The 19400-nt window shown below is 32.1% G+C and overlaps 1 protein-coding gene across 1 annotated transcript; it reads left to right on the top strand.

The window, feature by feature from the left end:
- The first annotated feature begins 7424 nt into the window (after positions 1-7424).
- On the top strand, positions 7425-18862 carry LOC139485739 (uncharacterized). The gene is made up of 6 exons (XM_071270391.1): positions 7425-7568; positions 8745-8919; positions 11390-11496; positions 14507-14614; positions 16433-16699; positions 18154-18862. The coding sequence occupies exons 1-6, from the start codon at positions 7499-7501 to the stop codon at positions 18468-18470; spliced, it is 1044 nt and encodes a 347-aa protein (XP_071126492.1). The 5' UTR covers positions 7425-7498; the 3' UTR covers positions 18471-18862.
- Positions 18863-19400: the final 538 nt, after the last annotated feature.

The raw sequence follows: 19400 nt of genomic DNA, 5'->3' as shown, positions 1-19400 counted from the left end.
ACGGAAGCGACGATGCCCCTAAACACACGAGTGCATTGTGATGTTCACTTAAACCAAAGTGTTTGACGGAATTGCATCGAACTCGAAAGTTGTCTATTCACATCAACTATTACAGGCGGGTATTATTCTAAGCCCCATACATGTACATCCTCCTACCCTCTGTGATGAGCTTTGATTTGGCGCTCTTTGAGTTACAACTAAATGCACATAAAAAGTACGAAAGTTCAATAGCAAAAATACCGAATATATAACTTAATTATAACACAAATACATCAATCATAAATTATGAATAATTGAAAAGGTACAAGTCTTAAAACTTGAATTTAAGAGACGGAAAAGGAAAGCTTTAAATATAGATTACTTGAGCTGAATTTGGCAAAACTTTTAGGAATTTTGGTCCTCAATGATTTTCAACTTCGTACTTTATTTGGCCTCTTTAACTTTTTTGGATTCGAGCGTCAGTAATGAGTCTTTTGTAGACGAAACGCGCGTCTGGCGTATATACAAATTTAGTCCTGGTATCTATGATAAGTTCATTTCGGTAATACAACTGATAAACAGGTATTTATTTGAACAAATCAAAATATGGTCAAAATAAAAGGGTGTCCAGTAAAACGTTAGTAATTCTTTTGCATGATTCAAAAGGAAAAAAAGAGAAAAGTAAAAAGAGTTCCATTTGAAAAATTTAGAATAAATTATATTTTTATCTAGCATGACACTTCGATTTATTACAGAGGTTCTTTCAAGAGATACAGAGATCCAAGTCAATGAAAACGAAAGCGTGTTATTGATGTGTGTCATACATCATATGAATACGACATCTACATTGTTCTGGACAAGATCAGTTGATAATACCAGTGTTATGGTGTCTGAATATGCAGAAGGAGGAGACCGTCTGTCACCCAATCTATTTTTTGCCAACATCAAATGGACAGATGAAGGAATTTATACATGCCATGTGCAGAAGATTGACGGAAGGATTGAAACCGATGACGTCCATGTTAGGTTAAACACATGTATGTAGTTAAGAATGTTAATTATGATTCGAATTAGTTTTTAATAAACAAAAAACAAAAAAAATAGTCCACACAAAATATACTTTCGATAAATATTGTAACAGAAACTAACAAACATCAAACTAATGATTGTACGAGATTGGGGACTTTCAAAATCATTTTAAAGAATAAAAAGCAAGAGAAAGCGTTTACGGCACATGCTTTTGTGCACCACATCCCATGAATCGAGATAGTGGAAAAGGGAGGAGTATTGGGGTGGACGAAAGCATGTGCCGTATGTGCTTGTCTAATCGAGAAGCCTGTTTTCGTTTGTTGTCGTATTTCATATTTGATTGTTTGTTCGCTTTGTTTAAAATGTGTTTTTCAACAATGATCTATGCTATATGGTCTTTTTTATCCACCTATATAAATATGCTTAACAAGTGTCACGTTCTTATTCAAAAGATGCATAGGATAATAAACAGATATATCATAGCGGACGGACAACAGTAAACCATTGCACGTTTCGTACGTTCTTGCGTCGAAATTAAAAATTCAATATGCATTTTGATTTGATATTGGTTTATCGGGACAAATAAAAACAACAAATATAAACTGCATGCCTTGGTAGCGGATTTCTTTGATTACCTTCATCAGAAACGCTCTGTAAGTGAAATCCAAGTATAATATATCTATCACTTATTGTCTTTAATGGACATGATGACATAAAATGTTGAACGTTTATAAAAACATAGAACCATAGGCATTTGGTTTTATTGTTTTTATTATTCAATGTGAATCGTTCATCTATAGTAATAACGTGTCATCCACACTCAATGTTATTGCATAAATGTAATAGGTTTAGTATATTTAAAGATATTGGTTTGTTTAAAAATTATAATGTACAATTATCTCAGTTCGTAGACATTTTTATCCAGGACATAACATGCATACATTATATGAAATTTGAAATTTAAAAAGGAATCTTATTTTGAATAAACCAAGTTGTATATCTTGAAGTCTAGTCAGGTCTTTTCAGGTCCACTTTCAGGTCTTTAGTGTAACCACTAAATACATAAGTTTCATTGTATATAGAAGTTAGACTTGAAATGACGTGGATCGTAGACGCCGATTGTGTGCACCATATTACGGTTGCTATATGCATATATATAATTGAAATCAAAATGACAATATAGCAATATGCTGGTTCAGATTACAAAATTGTGAATATGGTCAATGACTTTTCAAACAATTGTGTTACACGTTTAAAATTTGTTTTAAAATTGGTTTGTTATTTTGGAGATCATTTTTCTACCATGGTAACATTGATTTTAATTGAAGCATTGTGATAAAACCATTGCTAGAAAAGATATTTCAACTTCATGTAAAATCAGAAACAACTTAAATAAAGGCAACAGTAGTATAACGCTGTTGGAAATTCATCAATCGCTTGAGAAAAAAAAACAAATCCGGGTTACAAATTAAAACTGATACTATCACTGTACTGTAAAGTGAAGTTCCTTTAGAACACATGATATATGATATAATACTGATTTACTTTCAGCAACTGCGATGTGTCCATGCCAGTGTGCATACAGAAGAAGGCTAGAATATTGGGCTTCAAAAATTGCTCCAAATAAAACACTAAACGAATTGTTAAAAGACTTACAACCAGTTATTCAGAAAATCAAAGTAGATCTATTGGTTGAGAAAAGCAAGTTATCGTTGGAAATAAGCAAACATATATCAACTGTAGACAATCGTAAATCCTCACAGACAATTGGGGTGGTTGGTGCCGCTCTGATTATTATAGTTTTAGGACTAATTCTTGCAATTGATTTTTCGACTCTGTTGTACCATTTTAAAAAAGGATGTTCCCCGAAAATATAATTATATTAAATGATAGAACAAATGTTATACAATATTGCATTGCAAGATGTGAAATTACTCGTTGCATTATTATTGATTAGCTTAGTGGCATGATTTATAAACAAACCTCGAAAATATCTTTCACTTTTTCTTAAAAAATAATACATGTTAAGTACACTATAAAGTAAATTTATTAAATAATCAAAATCCTTTTGCTTCTGATCTTAGATTAGTTTTTTTGTGTTTTTCCTATTTCTTATTTAATTTAAAATAGGAAATTGTGCATTTGTTATTATGTGTGTTACGTACTTGGTCTACATACTAAAAGGCAGACTGTTATGTTTCGATCACCAAATCATTTTGTTTTGATATAAGTGTAGAATAAAACAAAAGAATCAATTATTGTCTTGAAACTAGGGTAAATTTTAAGTATTATTAACATTGAAATCTAAACAAAATCGAAGACAGTCAAAATCAACAAACTATTTGTATTTGATTAAATAGGATGGATTGTATGTTTTTCATTGATAATCATATTATTTAATGAATTCAAGTGAATGATCTGAACAAAAAGTGTAAATAACATTTAATGAACTTGAACAGTTAAAGGTGGTGATCAATATACAATAATGGATCGAAAAGGTGAATATCTAAAATTGTCAACACGAGAATGGCATTTCAACGAGTGCTTATTAAAATAACTGTTAAGGGTTGGTAATTTAGGATATTTATCGCTTCTATGGAGCCACAATTGTTTTATAATACCGAACGAACAGTGGAAGGGTCATTTTAATCATTGTGAAACAGTTACGTTCATTATCACTGGACTAGTATATATTTGTTTAGGGGCCAGCTGAAGGACGCCTCCGGGTGCGGGAATTTCTCGCTACATTGAAGACCTGTTGGTGACCCTCTGCTGTTGTTTTTTATTTGGGCGGGTTGTTGTCTCTTTGACACATTCCCCATTTCCATTCTCAATTTTACATTGCTATACACTTTACATGCTTTAGTAACAAACACAAGTCAGAAGTTGACGTTTGAAAATACATGTATGGCTTACAATTTCTCGTATGCACAACACAGGTAAAATATTTTTATAAAATATTGATGGCCCTAAAAAGGACTGTTTACAAGAGACATCATCGGCACTAGATTTCACAGCCACATTTCTTCGTCTCTGGAAGAACTTTCTGTAACGTGCACGTTGCCTTTTTGATTTTTACGTTTGTGACGTCATTTCATGGGACATAACTCGTTTGAAATTAAGAAACTAAAAAAGTTATTCGTCGGTGAATAATAGGGTAATTCAACGCTGGTTTACATTTTAAGGGTTATTCGTCCTTCCTTGGAATTCAATGAAAATAAACCGAGTTATTCCATGTCACGTGAAAAGATGTTACCCAATAGAATCGTTTGAAATACATGTAAGGTATTAATTACTATTGTCAATATTTTATTAGTTATGTATATTTGTTTATTTAATATGTCACAGTACAATAATATATACTTGAGAAGAATATAGTATATGACTGATTTGTACTAGTATTCAATTTTAGATAAAGTAATTCGTAGAACTAGCTATTCAACATGATAACTGAAATTTATCTACATGTAAGATAATGTGAGCAGTACTAAGAGCTCACAATTATAGTAAAATTCAAAACAACCGGATAATATTTATTTAAAATGTGATAATATAGTTTTGCATTTCGAACAAAAACACGCATACAATACATTATGCGTCACATGGTCTTAAAGTGGCTTCAATTTCTTTTCAAGTTTGCGCTTTAGACTTAATTGAGAGATATAATATTAAACATTAACATCGATTTAAAATAATTAAACAAATATTGATCATATCACTTCGTATTAGAACCAAAATAATTTTTATATGTTTAATTGGTTTATATTTTAATGTGGCAGTAATTACGTACACTTCTCACTCAAGCTGTTTGACCTAATTAATTTAGTACTTGAATTTCGTTATGTTTATTTTTTAAAGATGAGTGCTGTTATTTCGTATTATAATTTTGTCATAGAAATATGATTTGTTCGAAAATGAAATGAGACAACTCTATTAAAGAACAATGATTAGAATAAGATATAAAATGTATAAAATAGATTTGCATTTAAAGACTTTTATGAGATATTTTAGAAGCGTGGAATACAGATCAATAAAACTTAAGGAACAAATCTTTCTTTGTATTCCCAAATTATACGATCATAAAAACTAAACTTTAATATAATTATATAAGGTCATTACAAAATGAAAACAACACGTTAAATTGTTGTATGCATCAGAGGCGCATTTCTATATTTACATTCAGTAGAAACGCCCCGAGCAGAATATCTGAAAGTTGGGGATGAATTAGAACCAAAACAATTGCAGAAATGTATGAAAACAAAACAGATTAAAAAAGACCAAAATCTGTCTACGATTACTTTAGCCTTAGAGAGGTTTAAACCTGAGTATCCTTACAATTTCAAAATGTATAATTAAAAAATTATTCATGGGAGCTTGACTATATCGTGATTTTACCACGGGTTGGTCCGTGTAAAATCACGATATATTCAAGCCCCGATGAATTATTTCTTAATTATACATTTTTGAAATTATTTCGAGTCTAATAGGTCAAATACGGCAATTCTTTTGGATCTAAGCGTTCTAGGTGGTGGCAATTGTTTGCTGTTACCATAAATAAACCACGGATCAAACTGAATTATTGACATGCTTAAACTATTTACAATGAAGTATTTAGATTGTTTTGGATGAACTTAAATGATAATTTTCATATATATGTCCACATCTATACATTATACCACATTTAATCATCGTTTGTTTACGTTTCCTTGTTGTGATGATTTTCTGTTTCACAAACGTGTATTTTCCCATAAAATGCTCATATTCAACGTCATTGTTCTATGACGTCGGTATCCTCATTCATAAAAAAGCATATGACGTGGGAGTACGATCGGCACAGCCCTGGCAATATATTCATATTTTACCACAGGTGTGTACTCAAAACGTTTGAAGGACAGCATGTTAGAATAGGATATATTTATAAAAGATTGTAATTTATCATAGCAGTACCGAAGTATTGACTACTGAAAAAGTAAAATAACAAAAAAAATACTGAACTCCGAAGAAATTTTAAAAAGGAAAGTCCCTTATCAAATGGAAAAATCACAGGCTAATGCCATCAAACGAACGGATAACAGCTTTTATATACCGGACGTGGTATAGGTATTTTCTTATGTAGAAAATGATGGATTAAACCTGGTTTTTAAGGTAGCTAAACCTATCACGTATACGACAGTCGCATCGAATTATATTACATTGACATTGATGTTTAAACAGAAAAAACAAAAACAATAGGCAAAAATGTCAAAAACAAGGGAACAGCATTCAACACTGTGTTATAATCTTAATCACTATAAAAACAAACAAATATGTTACAAAGAAGCACAAAATGACATAAAGACCACGCTCATTTGCAAAAAAAAACCAAAAAAATGATGATACCAACGGGGACTTTTACATGTGATGCATGTGGTTGTTTACCAGTATAGGTATCGGGCCCATGTCTGTAAAAGAAAGGAAACAACACGTTACTTATTTCATGTGTCCGAAGCTATTTAGTCTAACCAGGAACGCTCAAAGTCGAGTGTTTGATAGCCGGGATTGTTTATGAACAGAAACAGTATACACTGCGAGTTAAAAGACACATGTTGTAAATTGCTGTGTGGAGTGATCTCCTGTTGAGGGTTGTCCAATTGAAAATCATATCACATCTTCAAAAACGATGCCAAAGAGTCAAACTCATAAATTGAAAATAAACTGACAACGCCATAGCTAAAAAGGAAAAAGACGAACAGACAAACAATAGTAAACATGACACAACAAACGTCTTGTATCGATTTACTTATCTTTGAATAATATATTTTTAATCTGCACATAACAAGCAATGACGTTTAATATAGGTAGTTATAGTTTATCAATTAGAATTTGCAATTTAAAATTAAATTTTGTAGGAAAATTCATAGTCAAACAAAAAAGCATGATATGATTCGGTTGCCAGATAACGTGACAATTCCTATGAAGGGATTTACATATTGAAAGACGTGAATAACAAACATCGAAATATCTTTGTTGCTTAACAATTTGTGTTTGTTCAATGTCCATCATATCATATGACAAATACATGTTTTAAAAATCTTGAAAAAGAATTATTGTGAATTGATGGTATCAAGAGTAAAAATTAGAAACTCTTATTTCAAACTAATTTGAATTAATAATTCAGAGCAATAAAATACACAAGGATTATACGGAATTGAAGTATGCTATATTAAAACTTGTTTCCAAAGTACCTTATTTCATAAACATTGTTTAATGTCGTTTTGGTGTATCCAAAGTAGAAGCATAACAAAAATAAATTTATGAATTAACTATTATAATTGGTATTGCGAAAAAGGAATAAGTATGCAAATTAGTATGGGTTTGAAGTGAAATGAATGATCAATAACACGTAATCGACGATAAGCTTGTACAATGTAACTACTAGTTTTGTGTTTAATAAAGGTGAACGTAGTGATAGCGTATGAGAAAACGAATGAGGAATATGATTTAAAAGAGAATGATAAAGTTCTTCCTTTGGATCGTAATTTTCCAGACAGTTTTAATTCTCAACAAATTTCTGTGTATCGGTAAGTTTATAATGTTTATAAAAAAGTGAGTAAAAAGGTAAAAACTCCGAGGGAAATTCAAATCGGGAAGTCCCTAATCAAATGAAAAATCTAAAGATCAAATTCATCAAACGAATGGATAACTATTGTCGTATTCGTATATAAACTATTATATTGTATTAATTATACACATGTATGTTCAAAAGAGTATGTAACAAGTACTTGATAATATAAAAATTGAATAAAATAACCACTCTTACCACAACTTTTGAATAATTGTATCTTCCTTATAAAACCCTTCAGGTATTTGAAGGAATTCATCCAACATTCATAGATAGATCTCTGTGACTGTCATACTAGTGAGAGTTTAGTTATCTATAAAACTAAGTAGATTCATTTTTTATTTCACAAAACATAAAGTGATGCCTGAACCAAGTCAGAAATATCACAGCTATTTCAGTTTTGAGCCTTAGATGTTGCCATCATGCAATTTGATAAAAGGCTTTCCGTTTTACGGTACTTTTTTTTTTTACTTTTTATCCATTCAAAATGTATATGCTTTAGAGAAAAATATGAAAAAAATACCTTTATGAAGCTGAAGGTGAAATATAAAAAATAAAATAACAAAAACACCAAACTCCGAGGAAATTTCAAAATGGAAAGTCAATATTATCAAAGGGCAAAATCAAAGACTCAAACAAATTAAAAGAATGGAGAATCACCGACATATTCCTAACTTGGTATATACATTTTCTTATGTAGTAAATGGTGGATTAAACTCAGTTTGATAGCTAGCTTAATCTTTCGCTTAACAGATGCATACCATTTAATTATATTACCAACGGTGTGCATCAATGCATAATGCAGATTTTCAACCATTTGAAAAAGATTCTCAAAAAAGTAAGACTGATCTTTAAGACAAACTTCAAGTTTATATTTCATTTGACCTCAAAGCAGTTTTAATTCGAGCGTCAGTTGCAAGTTTTATTCATACGATATGGGCGTCTCCCTAAAATAGGTTAGAAACCTTGTAACTTTGTTGAGTTTTAACAATATTAATCTAAGGTGAAACCAGATACAAAATCGTAAAAACTGTGAACAGAGTATGAATTTGGAAGACAGCACTTGATGATGATTCGCCTGAAGACAAACTGTCATAAGGTAAATCAAGTTAATTTTTTTTGCTTTGAAATGTAGGTTCACTAGATTGTGAACTTGGATGGGAACTACGAAGAGGTAGATGCTATCGCCTTATGAGAAGCTCATCACATACAAATGGTGTACAGTTGTGCAATAATGTAAATGGTTTACTTATTATGCCGATGACTGCCGAAGAAAATTCTACTGCAATTGAGCTATTACAGCTTTGGAGGTATTATTATACATTAGCTTATATCATTTAAGGTACAATATACATGATATAGCTCACTTAATTCGGTTATACTAACATACTTTTTGTTTTATTTATAAAAATTGCAACTATTTGACTATTCAACAAGACTAAGATCATATATCAAAACAAAATGTTTTTTTTTTGTCTAGAGCAACACAAAAAACTACAATAAACTGGAATAAACCACGAGATGATGTTATTTTAAATGCAAACCACCTCTCTAATGAAACCAAATAATAGTCTTTAATGCAAGTGCCAATTTTTGTTGCGGATCAAATCATTTAATAGGATGTGTAAGAGATAATTACGAGTATGTTCTTTTACCGTACTTGGATTGTTATTTCACTTAGTTCGACTTATCACCTATCTAAGTTCAATTAATCTTGCACTGATGTTCTATTTGACATTACACTGTGCACCTGTATTGGTCCGTTTTATCATGCTTTATTTCTGTCGAATCCCAAACTGAAACTTGGATTTAAATATGTCTCCTCTTTGTTTGGAGACGTAAGGCGACATGTACCTGTTATGGCAAAACCTCTAACTGTAAAATTTGATTTCGTCGATTTTATTACTTTGAGAAGACAATTAATAAAGATTATTTTTAACGAATTTTTCTTGCGTTCAATTCATGATATTTTAAATTAATTATAACGTTTCATTTTATTTCATTGATCAAGTTTTTTTGACACCTGGGTAGATTCGCATTATTGTTTTATTGGGTTTATATTTAAAAAAAAACTAAACTAGCTCTACTTTTTTTTACATAAAACGTTTCTATGAACACGGAAATTGGATTAACGTAAAAAATGTATGTGATAAGTAAATACACTCATCATAGATACCAGGACTACATTTTGTATATACGCCAGACTCTCGTTTCGTCTACAAAAGACTCATCAGTGACGCTCGAATCCCAAAAAAAATAAAAAAAGCCAAATAAAGTACAAAGTTGAAGAGCTTTGAGATTCAAAGTTCCTAAAAGTGTTGCCAAATAAAGCTAAGGTAATCTATGCCCGAGGTAAAAAAGTCTTATTATTTAAAAAAAATAAAAAAAAACAGTTAATCTATAGATATAACAATATCAATGATAATTCATGTAGTTCCTCATTTCTCTCATATAGAATAAAGAGTTGTGGTATGATTGCAATGAGACAAATATCCACCAAAATTCAAATGAGATGAACATGAGAAATAAAAAGCCACTACACAGCATTTCAACAATAAAACAAAAACAATACAGTTAAACACCGGTTGAATATATAAGAAAACAATCGAAAAAAAAAATAACAAACCAACTACAATCACTGAATATATAAAAGAAGATGTGCCAATGAGACAACTGTCCACAAGAGACCAACATGACACAGACATTAACATCAATAGGTGCCCGTACGACCTTCAACAATGAGCAAAGCCCATACCGCACAGACAGCTTTAACATGTATAAAAGGCCCCGATATGACAATGTAAAACAATTCAAACGAGAAAACTAACGGCCTTATTTGTATAAAAAAATGAAATACATATGAACTGCAGGTGTCTGACTTCAGGCATGCACATAAAAAATTTGGCAGGGTAAAACATGTTTAAAGGCGCTTTTCCTCTCCTAAAAAATTATGTAGACGGTTGAGAACTTGCCATATCGTTTCTGTTTGCTTTCAGTGTTGAAGGACCTTTAAAACACTTAAAGAAGCATCAATACATTCATATAAAACTCCGACGTTATACTCTAAGGATTTGAAAATAAAAATAATAAAAATGAATACGGTCCCATGACAATCGAAAATTCGCAATATAAACAGCCAGAAAAACAAAGAATATAAGTCCCAACAAGAACATCGGAGCATTAAATATGTTAACTGTTTAAAAGGTTTTCACCCTTACGTTTGGTTGGCACTTTGTTTTCTCATGTGAATTTACAATAAGAAGTAGGCAAGTGATATTTTACAGGGATTATTTCTATGCTGTGATGTTACACTATTGTTTCAGATAAGAATGGAGGTTGGTACCTATTAAGACATTTAAAATCCGTTGCATTTGTTTGTACTTGTCCTAAGTCATGAACCTGACGTTCAGTGTTGGTCGTTTGTTGATGTAGTTCATAAATGTTTCTCGTTTCCCGTTTTTTTATATAGATAAGATCGCTGGTTTTCCCTTTTTAAAGGTTTCATACTGGTCATTATTTGTGGGGCTCCTTATATTTTGCTGTTTGGTGTGAGCCTAGACTCCGTGTTGATAACCGTACTTTGACTTATAATGGTTTAGTTTACAAATTAGGACTTGGATTAAGAGTTGACTTCTTATATCTATACACACCGATATTAAACAACTTTTGATAGATTTAATTAGTTACAATGTTGCAAGATTGCAAAACGAGAATAAAAATTTTACGTTTCTGTTTTGTTATTCCATACGCTGACATAGTATGTGAAATTGTCTACTGTAGCTTAAAGAGAATGTGGATTGGCTTATCAAATACAAACGAAAACAATGAATATACATGGGAGGACGGTACAAAGCTTATTGATACCGGTTATACAAGTTGGAGACAAGGTGAGATAATTCCCCGTTTCATTATATATAAGATAAAAAATGTTTTAAAAGCGTACACCAAAACGTTGTCATTGGTTAAGAAATTTTCAAAAAAAATGAAATTCGACCAATGACGTAACTTTATGTTTATTCTTGTGTACGAACAATAAGTCTAACTATGATTCTGAAACGGTCAATTTCGAAGGACAAACACTACAACTGCAGGAAACTGTTTCTTCTGGACTTGTTTATGGTGTTTTAGAGGCGATCAAAGGGCTATAAGTGAAATTATTAGACAGTATGTACCGTAGACCATGTTAACTTAACAATTCGACTCTGATAAGAGGAAAATATATGCACAACAAGCACAAACAGCAATGAACAAAACAGTATCAATATGTCCTGTCATGGTTGAGGCGCACAATGTGGAAAGACTTTACTAGTTGAACATGTTGAACATGGAAATACACTGTACATGATTTTAAAAGCAGGGTCAACATTTCATTATTTCCATGATTATAGATACAAGGATTTAATTTTCGTATGCCAGTCGACAAAATTGAAGCATTATAGACTCTCGAATACAAAAATCGTAATTTCAAAAGTTATATTTTCTTGTGCTAAATTAATGCCAAAGAACTACTTTAACTTGTATTATGCGTACAAAATTTTGAAACATTCATATATCTTAAATTGCAGATACGATTTTAACATAAAAAAGAGAAAATTTAGAAAGCTACGCATATGCGTATGATTTTTTTTGGTTTTTAGATATGTACATCTTTAGTTGTGGTCAATTTAACCCCATCCTGCCATGGTTACATGCAGTAGAAGTATGGTTACTCTTGGTCTTCTTGTGAACGGCTTTGAAAAATCTTACCTGAGCTGAGTTTGACTGTGCGCGATGTACAAGTACGCCATCACGTACGTTAAGAATGGTGATGTACAATACAATGCCTCGTGTAATGACAGTGCCTCGTTCTCTGCACATTAAGAACCCTTGAAAAACTTGCTGAGTGGTCTGATGTTTTTTTCAATTTAATCTCTTCTTGAACATGTCTGAAATGTTTTAACGGGGTTGTTACGCAATCAATCAGCAATCCTTACATTTATTTAATTCCCAACTTAAACTTAAGTACTTATGATAAAAATGTTTTTTTTCTAACGAATTAGAATGGAATATCCGTTTCACAAATGATAGCGAATATGTTCCTTATGTCCTAATCACACCCCAGCCCCCTTTTCATGAAATTCAATGTAACATACCAAATAAAAATAATTAACGGGTTTGTTATAGGAAAAGATTACCTCAGCTGTGTTTGGCAATATTTTTTTTAGGGTTTTTGGTCCTCAATGCTCTTCGACTTCGTACTTCCTTTGACTTTTTTATTTATTTTGGATTCGAGCTTCATTGATGAGTCTTTATTAGGCAAAACGCACGTCTTGCGTAAATAAATAGTCATGGTACCTATGATTAGTTTAATGTACTGACATGAGGAACACGACGATGTGCTACATGTGGAGTAATATCTGCTTATCCTTCCGAAGTACTTAAGATCACCCCTTGTTTTTGGTAAAGTTCGTGTTGTCTTTAATATTTAGCTCACCTGGCCTAAAAGGCCAAGTGAGCTTTTCTCATCACTTGGCGTCCGTCGCCCGTCGTCGTCGTCCGTCGTCATTAACTTTTACAAAAATCTCCTCTGAAACTACAAGGCCAAATTAAACCATACTTGGCCACAATTCTCATTGGGGTATCTAGTTTAAAAAATGTGTGGCATGACTCGGCCAATCAACCAAGATGGCCGCCAGGGCTAAAAATAGAACATAGGGGTAAAATATAGATTTTGGCTTATAACTCTGAAACCGAAGCATTTAGAGAAAATCTGACAAGGTGTTTTTGGTTATTATCTTGAATATTATTGTAGATAGAGATAAACTGTAAACAGCAATAATGTTCAGCAAAGTTAGATCTACAAATAAATCAATATGACAAAAATGGTCAGTTGATCCCTGAAGGAGTTACAGCCCTTTACAGTCAATTTTTAACAATTTTCATAAATTTTGTTACTTTTTGTAAATTTTTAACAAAATATTTTCCTCTGTAACTAATGGGCCAAGTTCATTTAAGATGAAGATAATTGTAAGTAGCATGAATGTTCAGTAAAGTAAGATCTACATACACATCACCATCACCAAAACACAATTTTGTCATTAATCCATCTGTGTCTTTTGTTGAATATGCACAAAGAGCCTCTAGTTAATGTTGTTTTGTGCATTATTGTTGGTCGGTTTTCCTTTTTTTAAATATGGCGTTGTCAGTTTATTTTCGATTAATGAGTTTGAAAGAGTTTGAAACTTTTCTTAACTAATGAATGTGCCAGTTGTAAAGAAATAGAGAAACTATAAAGGATATTTTGTTTTTGAATGTACAGAAATAAAACAATTTTGGAGAGAATTTTCTAATTGGTGGTATTTAGTTTTTGGAGTAAAAATATTTTTGACAGTGTTATTTCTAGTGTATTGAACTCTGATAACTTAGTTTTAAATAATTGTATTCTATAGGCAAAGTATATAACATAAATTATGTAAAAAAACACACAATGAGACAGACTGATAATATCTCTGCAAGCTTTTCTTAAAAATTTTAAAAGACGTCTGCAGATATTAGAATATTTATATCTTTCTAAAGACAAACACGAGTCATTTGTCGACAGAATGGGAGTTTAGGGGGCGGGGGAGAAGGAATTGGTGGAATTTATTTAATTCAATTTATTTCTGATATGATCATATATATTTAATGTATTCCAAAGATGTATCATATATTGATTATTCACATCATTTTCTTATAAAAATTTACTATGTCTTATTCGTAAAATATCAATAGTATAACAATGCCATAAATATCATGTCATTCACTTATGTATTGTAAAAATGAAAGTACCACTGTAGTTTGAACACCAAAAAGATAAATAAGAAAAAAAGAAATTGAATGTCCCTCTGGTATCTTTCACACTTCTTTTTTTACTAACAGGAGAACCAAATGGTGGTGATGAACCAATGTGTGTGGAAGCTCATTTGGGAGGATGGAATGATAACCCCTGTCATAAATCATTCCCAGTTGTATGCCAGCAAGTGGAGGGTATTTCAGATATAGTATAGTTATTTCATAATCTTGAAGACTGTAATAAAAACGATTCGTACGATGCACATGACCTCAACATTATGCAATACAACAATTGCATCAATGTGGTAGGCATATCTGATCATAACCCATATACATGACGGGTTTTCTGCATTTGCAGTACTATGTTTTCCAAAAGAATTTAATTGGAACAGAATACTATCAATGAGTTAGAAAGAAAAAAAATCCTTTATATTAACAAAATCTTCATAAATGTACCGATATTGAATTATTTACTTTCCACACACTAAATTGCAATATTGTCCTGTATTCAGTGACCTCTCGTTATAACTTCGGCCAGTGCACCGTGTAAGTGCGATGGGAATCCGTGATGATAGACTGTAAACACACGTATTCTTTAAGGTAAAAAGGTGAATAGAAATAACAGATTCCTAACAAACAAATTTAATACAACAAAATCTTGAACAACTGTCAAGAAATAGTTACAGTTATATGTATATCAATAATTGGAGAGCATGGAAAATGTGGGAAAAAAACAAATGCCAGGGCTCTTTTAATTCACTTATCTGTTGCATCAATAAACATTAATCTTCATTTTTTCAATTGCATTGATATACAATTATGAAAGATATAAAGTTGAACTGTCTATTAACACTCTAAATATTTAATCATATCATGTATATCTATTGAATACCATTTTTAATTCTATGCGATATTCATGTTTCAAACTAGGGTTTTCTTCAACAGCGTTTGGAATAACAGTTTCAAATTTCTTTATTTTCACTTATTGTTCGCTCTCTAGTGATTTTTTTATCTCAGTTAACGTATTCTGGAATGATTGCTTGCTGTGGAATAGATATGTGGTCATTACATAAAATTGAATAAGAAAATGGGGAATGTGTCAAAGCGACAACAATCCGACCATAGAGCAGACAACAGCCGAAGGACACCAATTGGTCAGACATGTAGCGGGAGTTCTCCCGCACCTGTAGGTGTCCTTCAACTGGCCCCTTAAAAATATGTATACTAGTACAGTGATAATGGACGTCATACTAAACACCGACATATACACAAGAAACTAAAATTAAAAATCATACAAAACCAACAAAGGCCAGAGGTTCATGACTTGGGACAGGCGCAAAAATGCGGCGGGGTTAAACATGTTTATGAAGTTACATGTATATTTTTATAAAAAGCATTCATTATCTAAACAGTCTATTTGTATAGAAGATAGAGAATTGAAAGGCGTAAATTATAGGAGTAGGTATGTCCGTCTTGTCGTCTGTTGTTTATCGTCTGACCGTGTACATTACAGCTGCTCATAAACGTCTTAAGGGGGTAGACTTTGGTTCAGGGAGATAACTCTTTAAATCAGTTAAGCGTTTGTAAAAGTCAAGTTCATCAACGTATTTTAAGCATTTACCTGAAACAGATCGAAATTAATCTATGTAACCTAGAAGCTTAGAATATATTTTTGAAAATGGTTGACACAAACGTACTGATGATTTTAAGAGTTATTTCCCTTAACCTAGGTCTACCTCCTTAATTGATACTAATTGACCTAATAAGTTAATAAATAATACACTAAGAGGCGCTTAAAAGGAAAAAAGCCTAGTCAAGCATGTAAGATGGAAAATAACCGAATTTACTTATTCACTATTTTAAAGGTAAAACAGGACGTGGAGGTTTTTGTTTGTTTAAATTCCGTTCTAGGTAATGAGTCTGGAATGTGGTACCAGAACATACCTCACATGTACAGTTCTTTTGAATTGACATTAATACATTGACATGAATTTGTTTTGTTTTGTCTTACAGATATTACTAACAAAATTAAAGAAAATGAAAGTGTTACCCTTTCGTGTGAAGTTAAAGACATGCAGGCTATCACATCACTATTCTGGACACGATCAGTATATGGTACCAGTGTAATAGTTTCTCAGTATGCGAAAGGCGGGAACGTTACGTCACCTAGTCTGGTCTTTGAACATGTTAAATGGACAGACGAGGGATTGTACACGTGTCATGTGACTTACATTTCCGGAATGACGCAAACAGAGGAAGCTAATCTGTTTGTAGATGCAAGTAGGTGGAAAACACATATCGTAATGTTATACTCGACAGTCAATGTTATTCGTTTTATTGGGTGATGGGTTCATCTTCATTCAAATGAATACTTACAATGATGAGATATGATAAAAGATCAGTTGTGCGGGGGTATTATTGGGGGTTCTGATCCCGGATCACCCTTACTGTTTTGACAGATTCCCGCTTACACTATATACCTAAGCAATTCTCATTTTTTTGTAATTTCCCGTGTCCCGCTAGACTTCATTTCCCGTTTTCACGGCACAATAATTTGACTTTCACGTGTCACGCTTACAAAAAATTGACAATACCGCGTCACGCTTAGACCCCAATGAGACCCACTTGCGCCCCCTTCAATATACAATATACTGATCGAAGCCTAAACGTATTCTAGATGACATGAAATCGTGTTGTTATGAATATTTACGAGTCCTGATATCTGTGCAGTTCTGATACTTTCTCCAAAATCGTAAACAATAAGTAAGGATGCGTATATATTCCTACTACTAGTCAAGTGCCCTCAATTACTAGTAACAACCCGTAAGTAACACAGTATAGGTATCTATTCGTTCTTCATTCGAGTGCCCGTAATGACTCGTAACAATCCGTAAAGTTAAAAAACCCGAATAAAATTTGTGACTGTAAAATAACCACTAGCAATCAGCTGTGAATAATCCGTAAACAATTCGTAAACGAAACGTAACAAATCGTAAGAAAGTGCACTGAGCTCTTTACAGAACAGCGGTAACCAAGCGGTATACGGTATTTGATTATTAACGAAAAAAATAATTCATGGACAATCGTAGTGACATTAAAAACCAAAATGCCTCTCCGTTCACGGATTGTTAGGAATGTCTCGGCATTGTTAGGGTTGCACTGAGTAATATATGGATACCAAAAATTATTTACGCAATTGCGATTGATTACGAGTTGGCAATCCGTCAAAACAAATGGAAATTAATGAGTACTGTACTAATAGATATGTGATTATTTTCACGTATTGTGTACGGTTTGGGGAAAGGTATCATAGCTACAACAACATACGAACTCCTGATCGGTATTGCTCTAACATGTCCAAACAAACTCTTAAGTTTTCTAAACAACACGTAGTAGCACATATCGTAAATAACATGTGAACGGTCCGATAAATAGTTGTGTTCCGTAAATTATTGCATATATACCGATATAATTTTTCGATTAGATATATTTCAAAACAATGGAAGGGCTCGATAACCGACTGGTCTAAGTAGTCGAACAACTGTCTCACTATCCTGTCACTCTGATGTTTAGAGTTCGAATCCAGCACGTGGCAGGAGTGCTCTACTCCAGTCTTTATTTATTAGTATTGTCATGTATAACAAATTAGTAAAATGTCTATAATACAATGTTTATAATGTACGATAGATAATAATTAAATGTGTTATTGGTGAACATCTTTTTAATATTTTTAGCAAATATGTGTCCATGTAGATGTGACTATAGGAGGAAACTTGAACATTGGGGATCTAAAATAGTTCCTAATCTGACTCGGGAGGAATTGGTAATAGAACTGGAATCAGAACTACAGATAATTGAAAAGAAACTAACAGTAAATAAAACACAGCTGTCTTCAAGCATCCGCAAGCTTACATCTGCTCCTGATAAACGGGAATCTTCTGAGAGGATTGGATTAGCTGGAGCTGCTTTTATGTGTTTTGTCGTTGGCCTTGTTTTACTGATTGATGTACTCAAATTTGTTAAGTTTGTAAAATCTACGATTACCTTTTGAATAATAAGAAATAAATCAAAGGCAAAATTAGTACGAAACCAAGACTCAATAGAAACAGACATTATATATTGTTAATGTCTGTGTCATTTTTGGTCTCTTGTGGACAGTTGTCTCATTGGCAATCAAACCACATCTTCTTTTTATATTACTAAAACAATAAGCAAGACATTCATTTTCTTTTTTAAGGTCATTGTCACTTGTACTTTTATTCATACTTGGTGGTTTATGTAATCTAAATGATATTGTTAGACTACTGTTGTACAATTTTGAAAAATTCTGCATGGACTATAATGTTTCCGTGTGTGGTGAAATTCCAACTCTGATTGTCCGTCTAGTAAAAATGTACTATACATTATTGATCTTTTGTTTCAGTTTTGTATGACATTAACACTTTTCCGTCCTGCAATACATCTTATATTTGCCTCTGGTGTTGTACATTCAGACTATTGACAGAGGCAAACAAATGCAATGGGTTCATACAAGTGAACACACACTTAACTAATAAATTTGATCTATGACAAAATGGAAATACAAAATCAGTGAATTAAGGGGTTAAATGCTAAAGAAATTCAGAGACACAAAAATAACCTTGTACAAAATGCCGCCAAATAGAATAATTTAAACAGCTAAATGAAAATAATATTGCTGTAAGGTATACAGTAATATATATAATAAATGTTAATTTGTTAATAGTTCGAAAACAAAAGTGAAAATTAGTAGTCATACGAACCACTAGTCAAAGCTAGTTTATATATATAAAAAATGTGAGATGAGATATAACCTTATATGAGTGAACATTAAATAACAAAAAAACATTACAAATTGTTGAAATACGAACATAAGATTTAAGAGTATCAAATAGAAACAAATGAAATGTCCACTTTTGAGGTTTGTTTATTTGTTTGATTCTTTTTATATCACTTTTAATTA

The sequence above is a fragment of the Mytilus edulis genome, chromosome 8 (assembly GCF_963676685.1).
Source record: "Mytilus edulis chromosome 8, xbMytEdul2.2, whole genome shotgun sequence".
NCBI lineage: Eukaryota > Metazoa > Mollusca > Bivalvia > Mytilida > Mytilidae > Mytilus > Mytilus edulis.
This window is presented reverse-complemented; position numbering and strand designations above follow the sequence as displayed.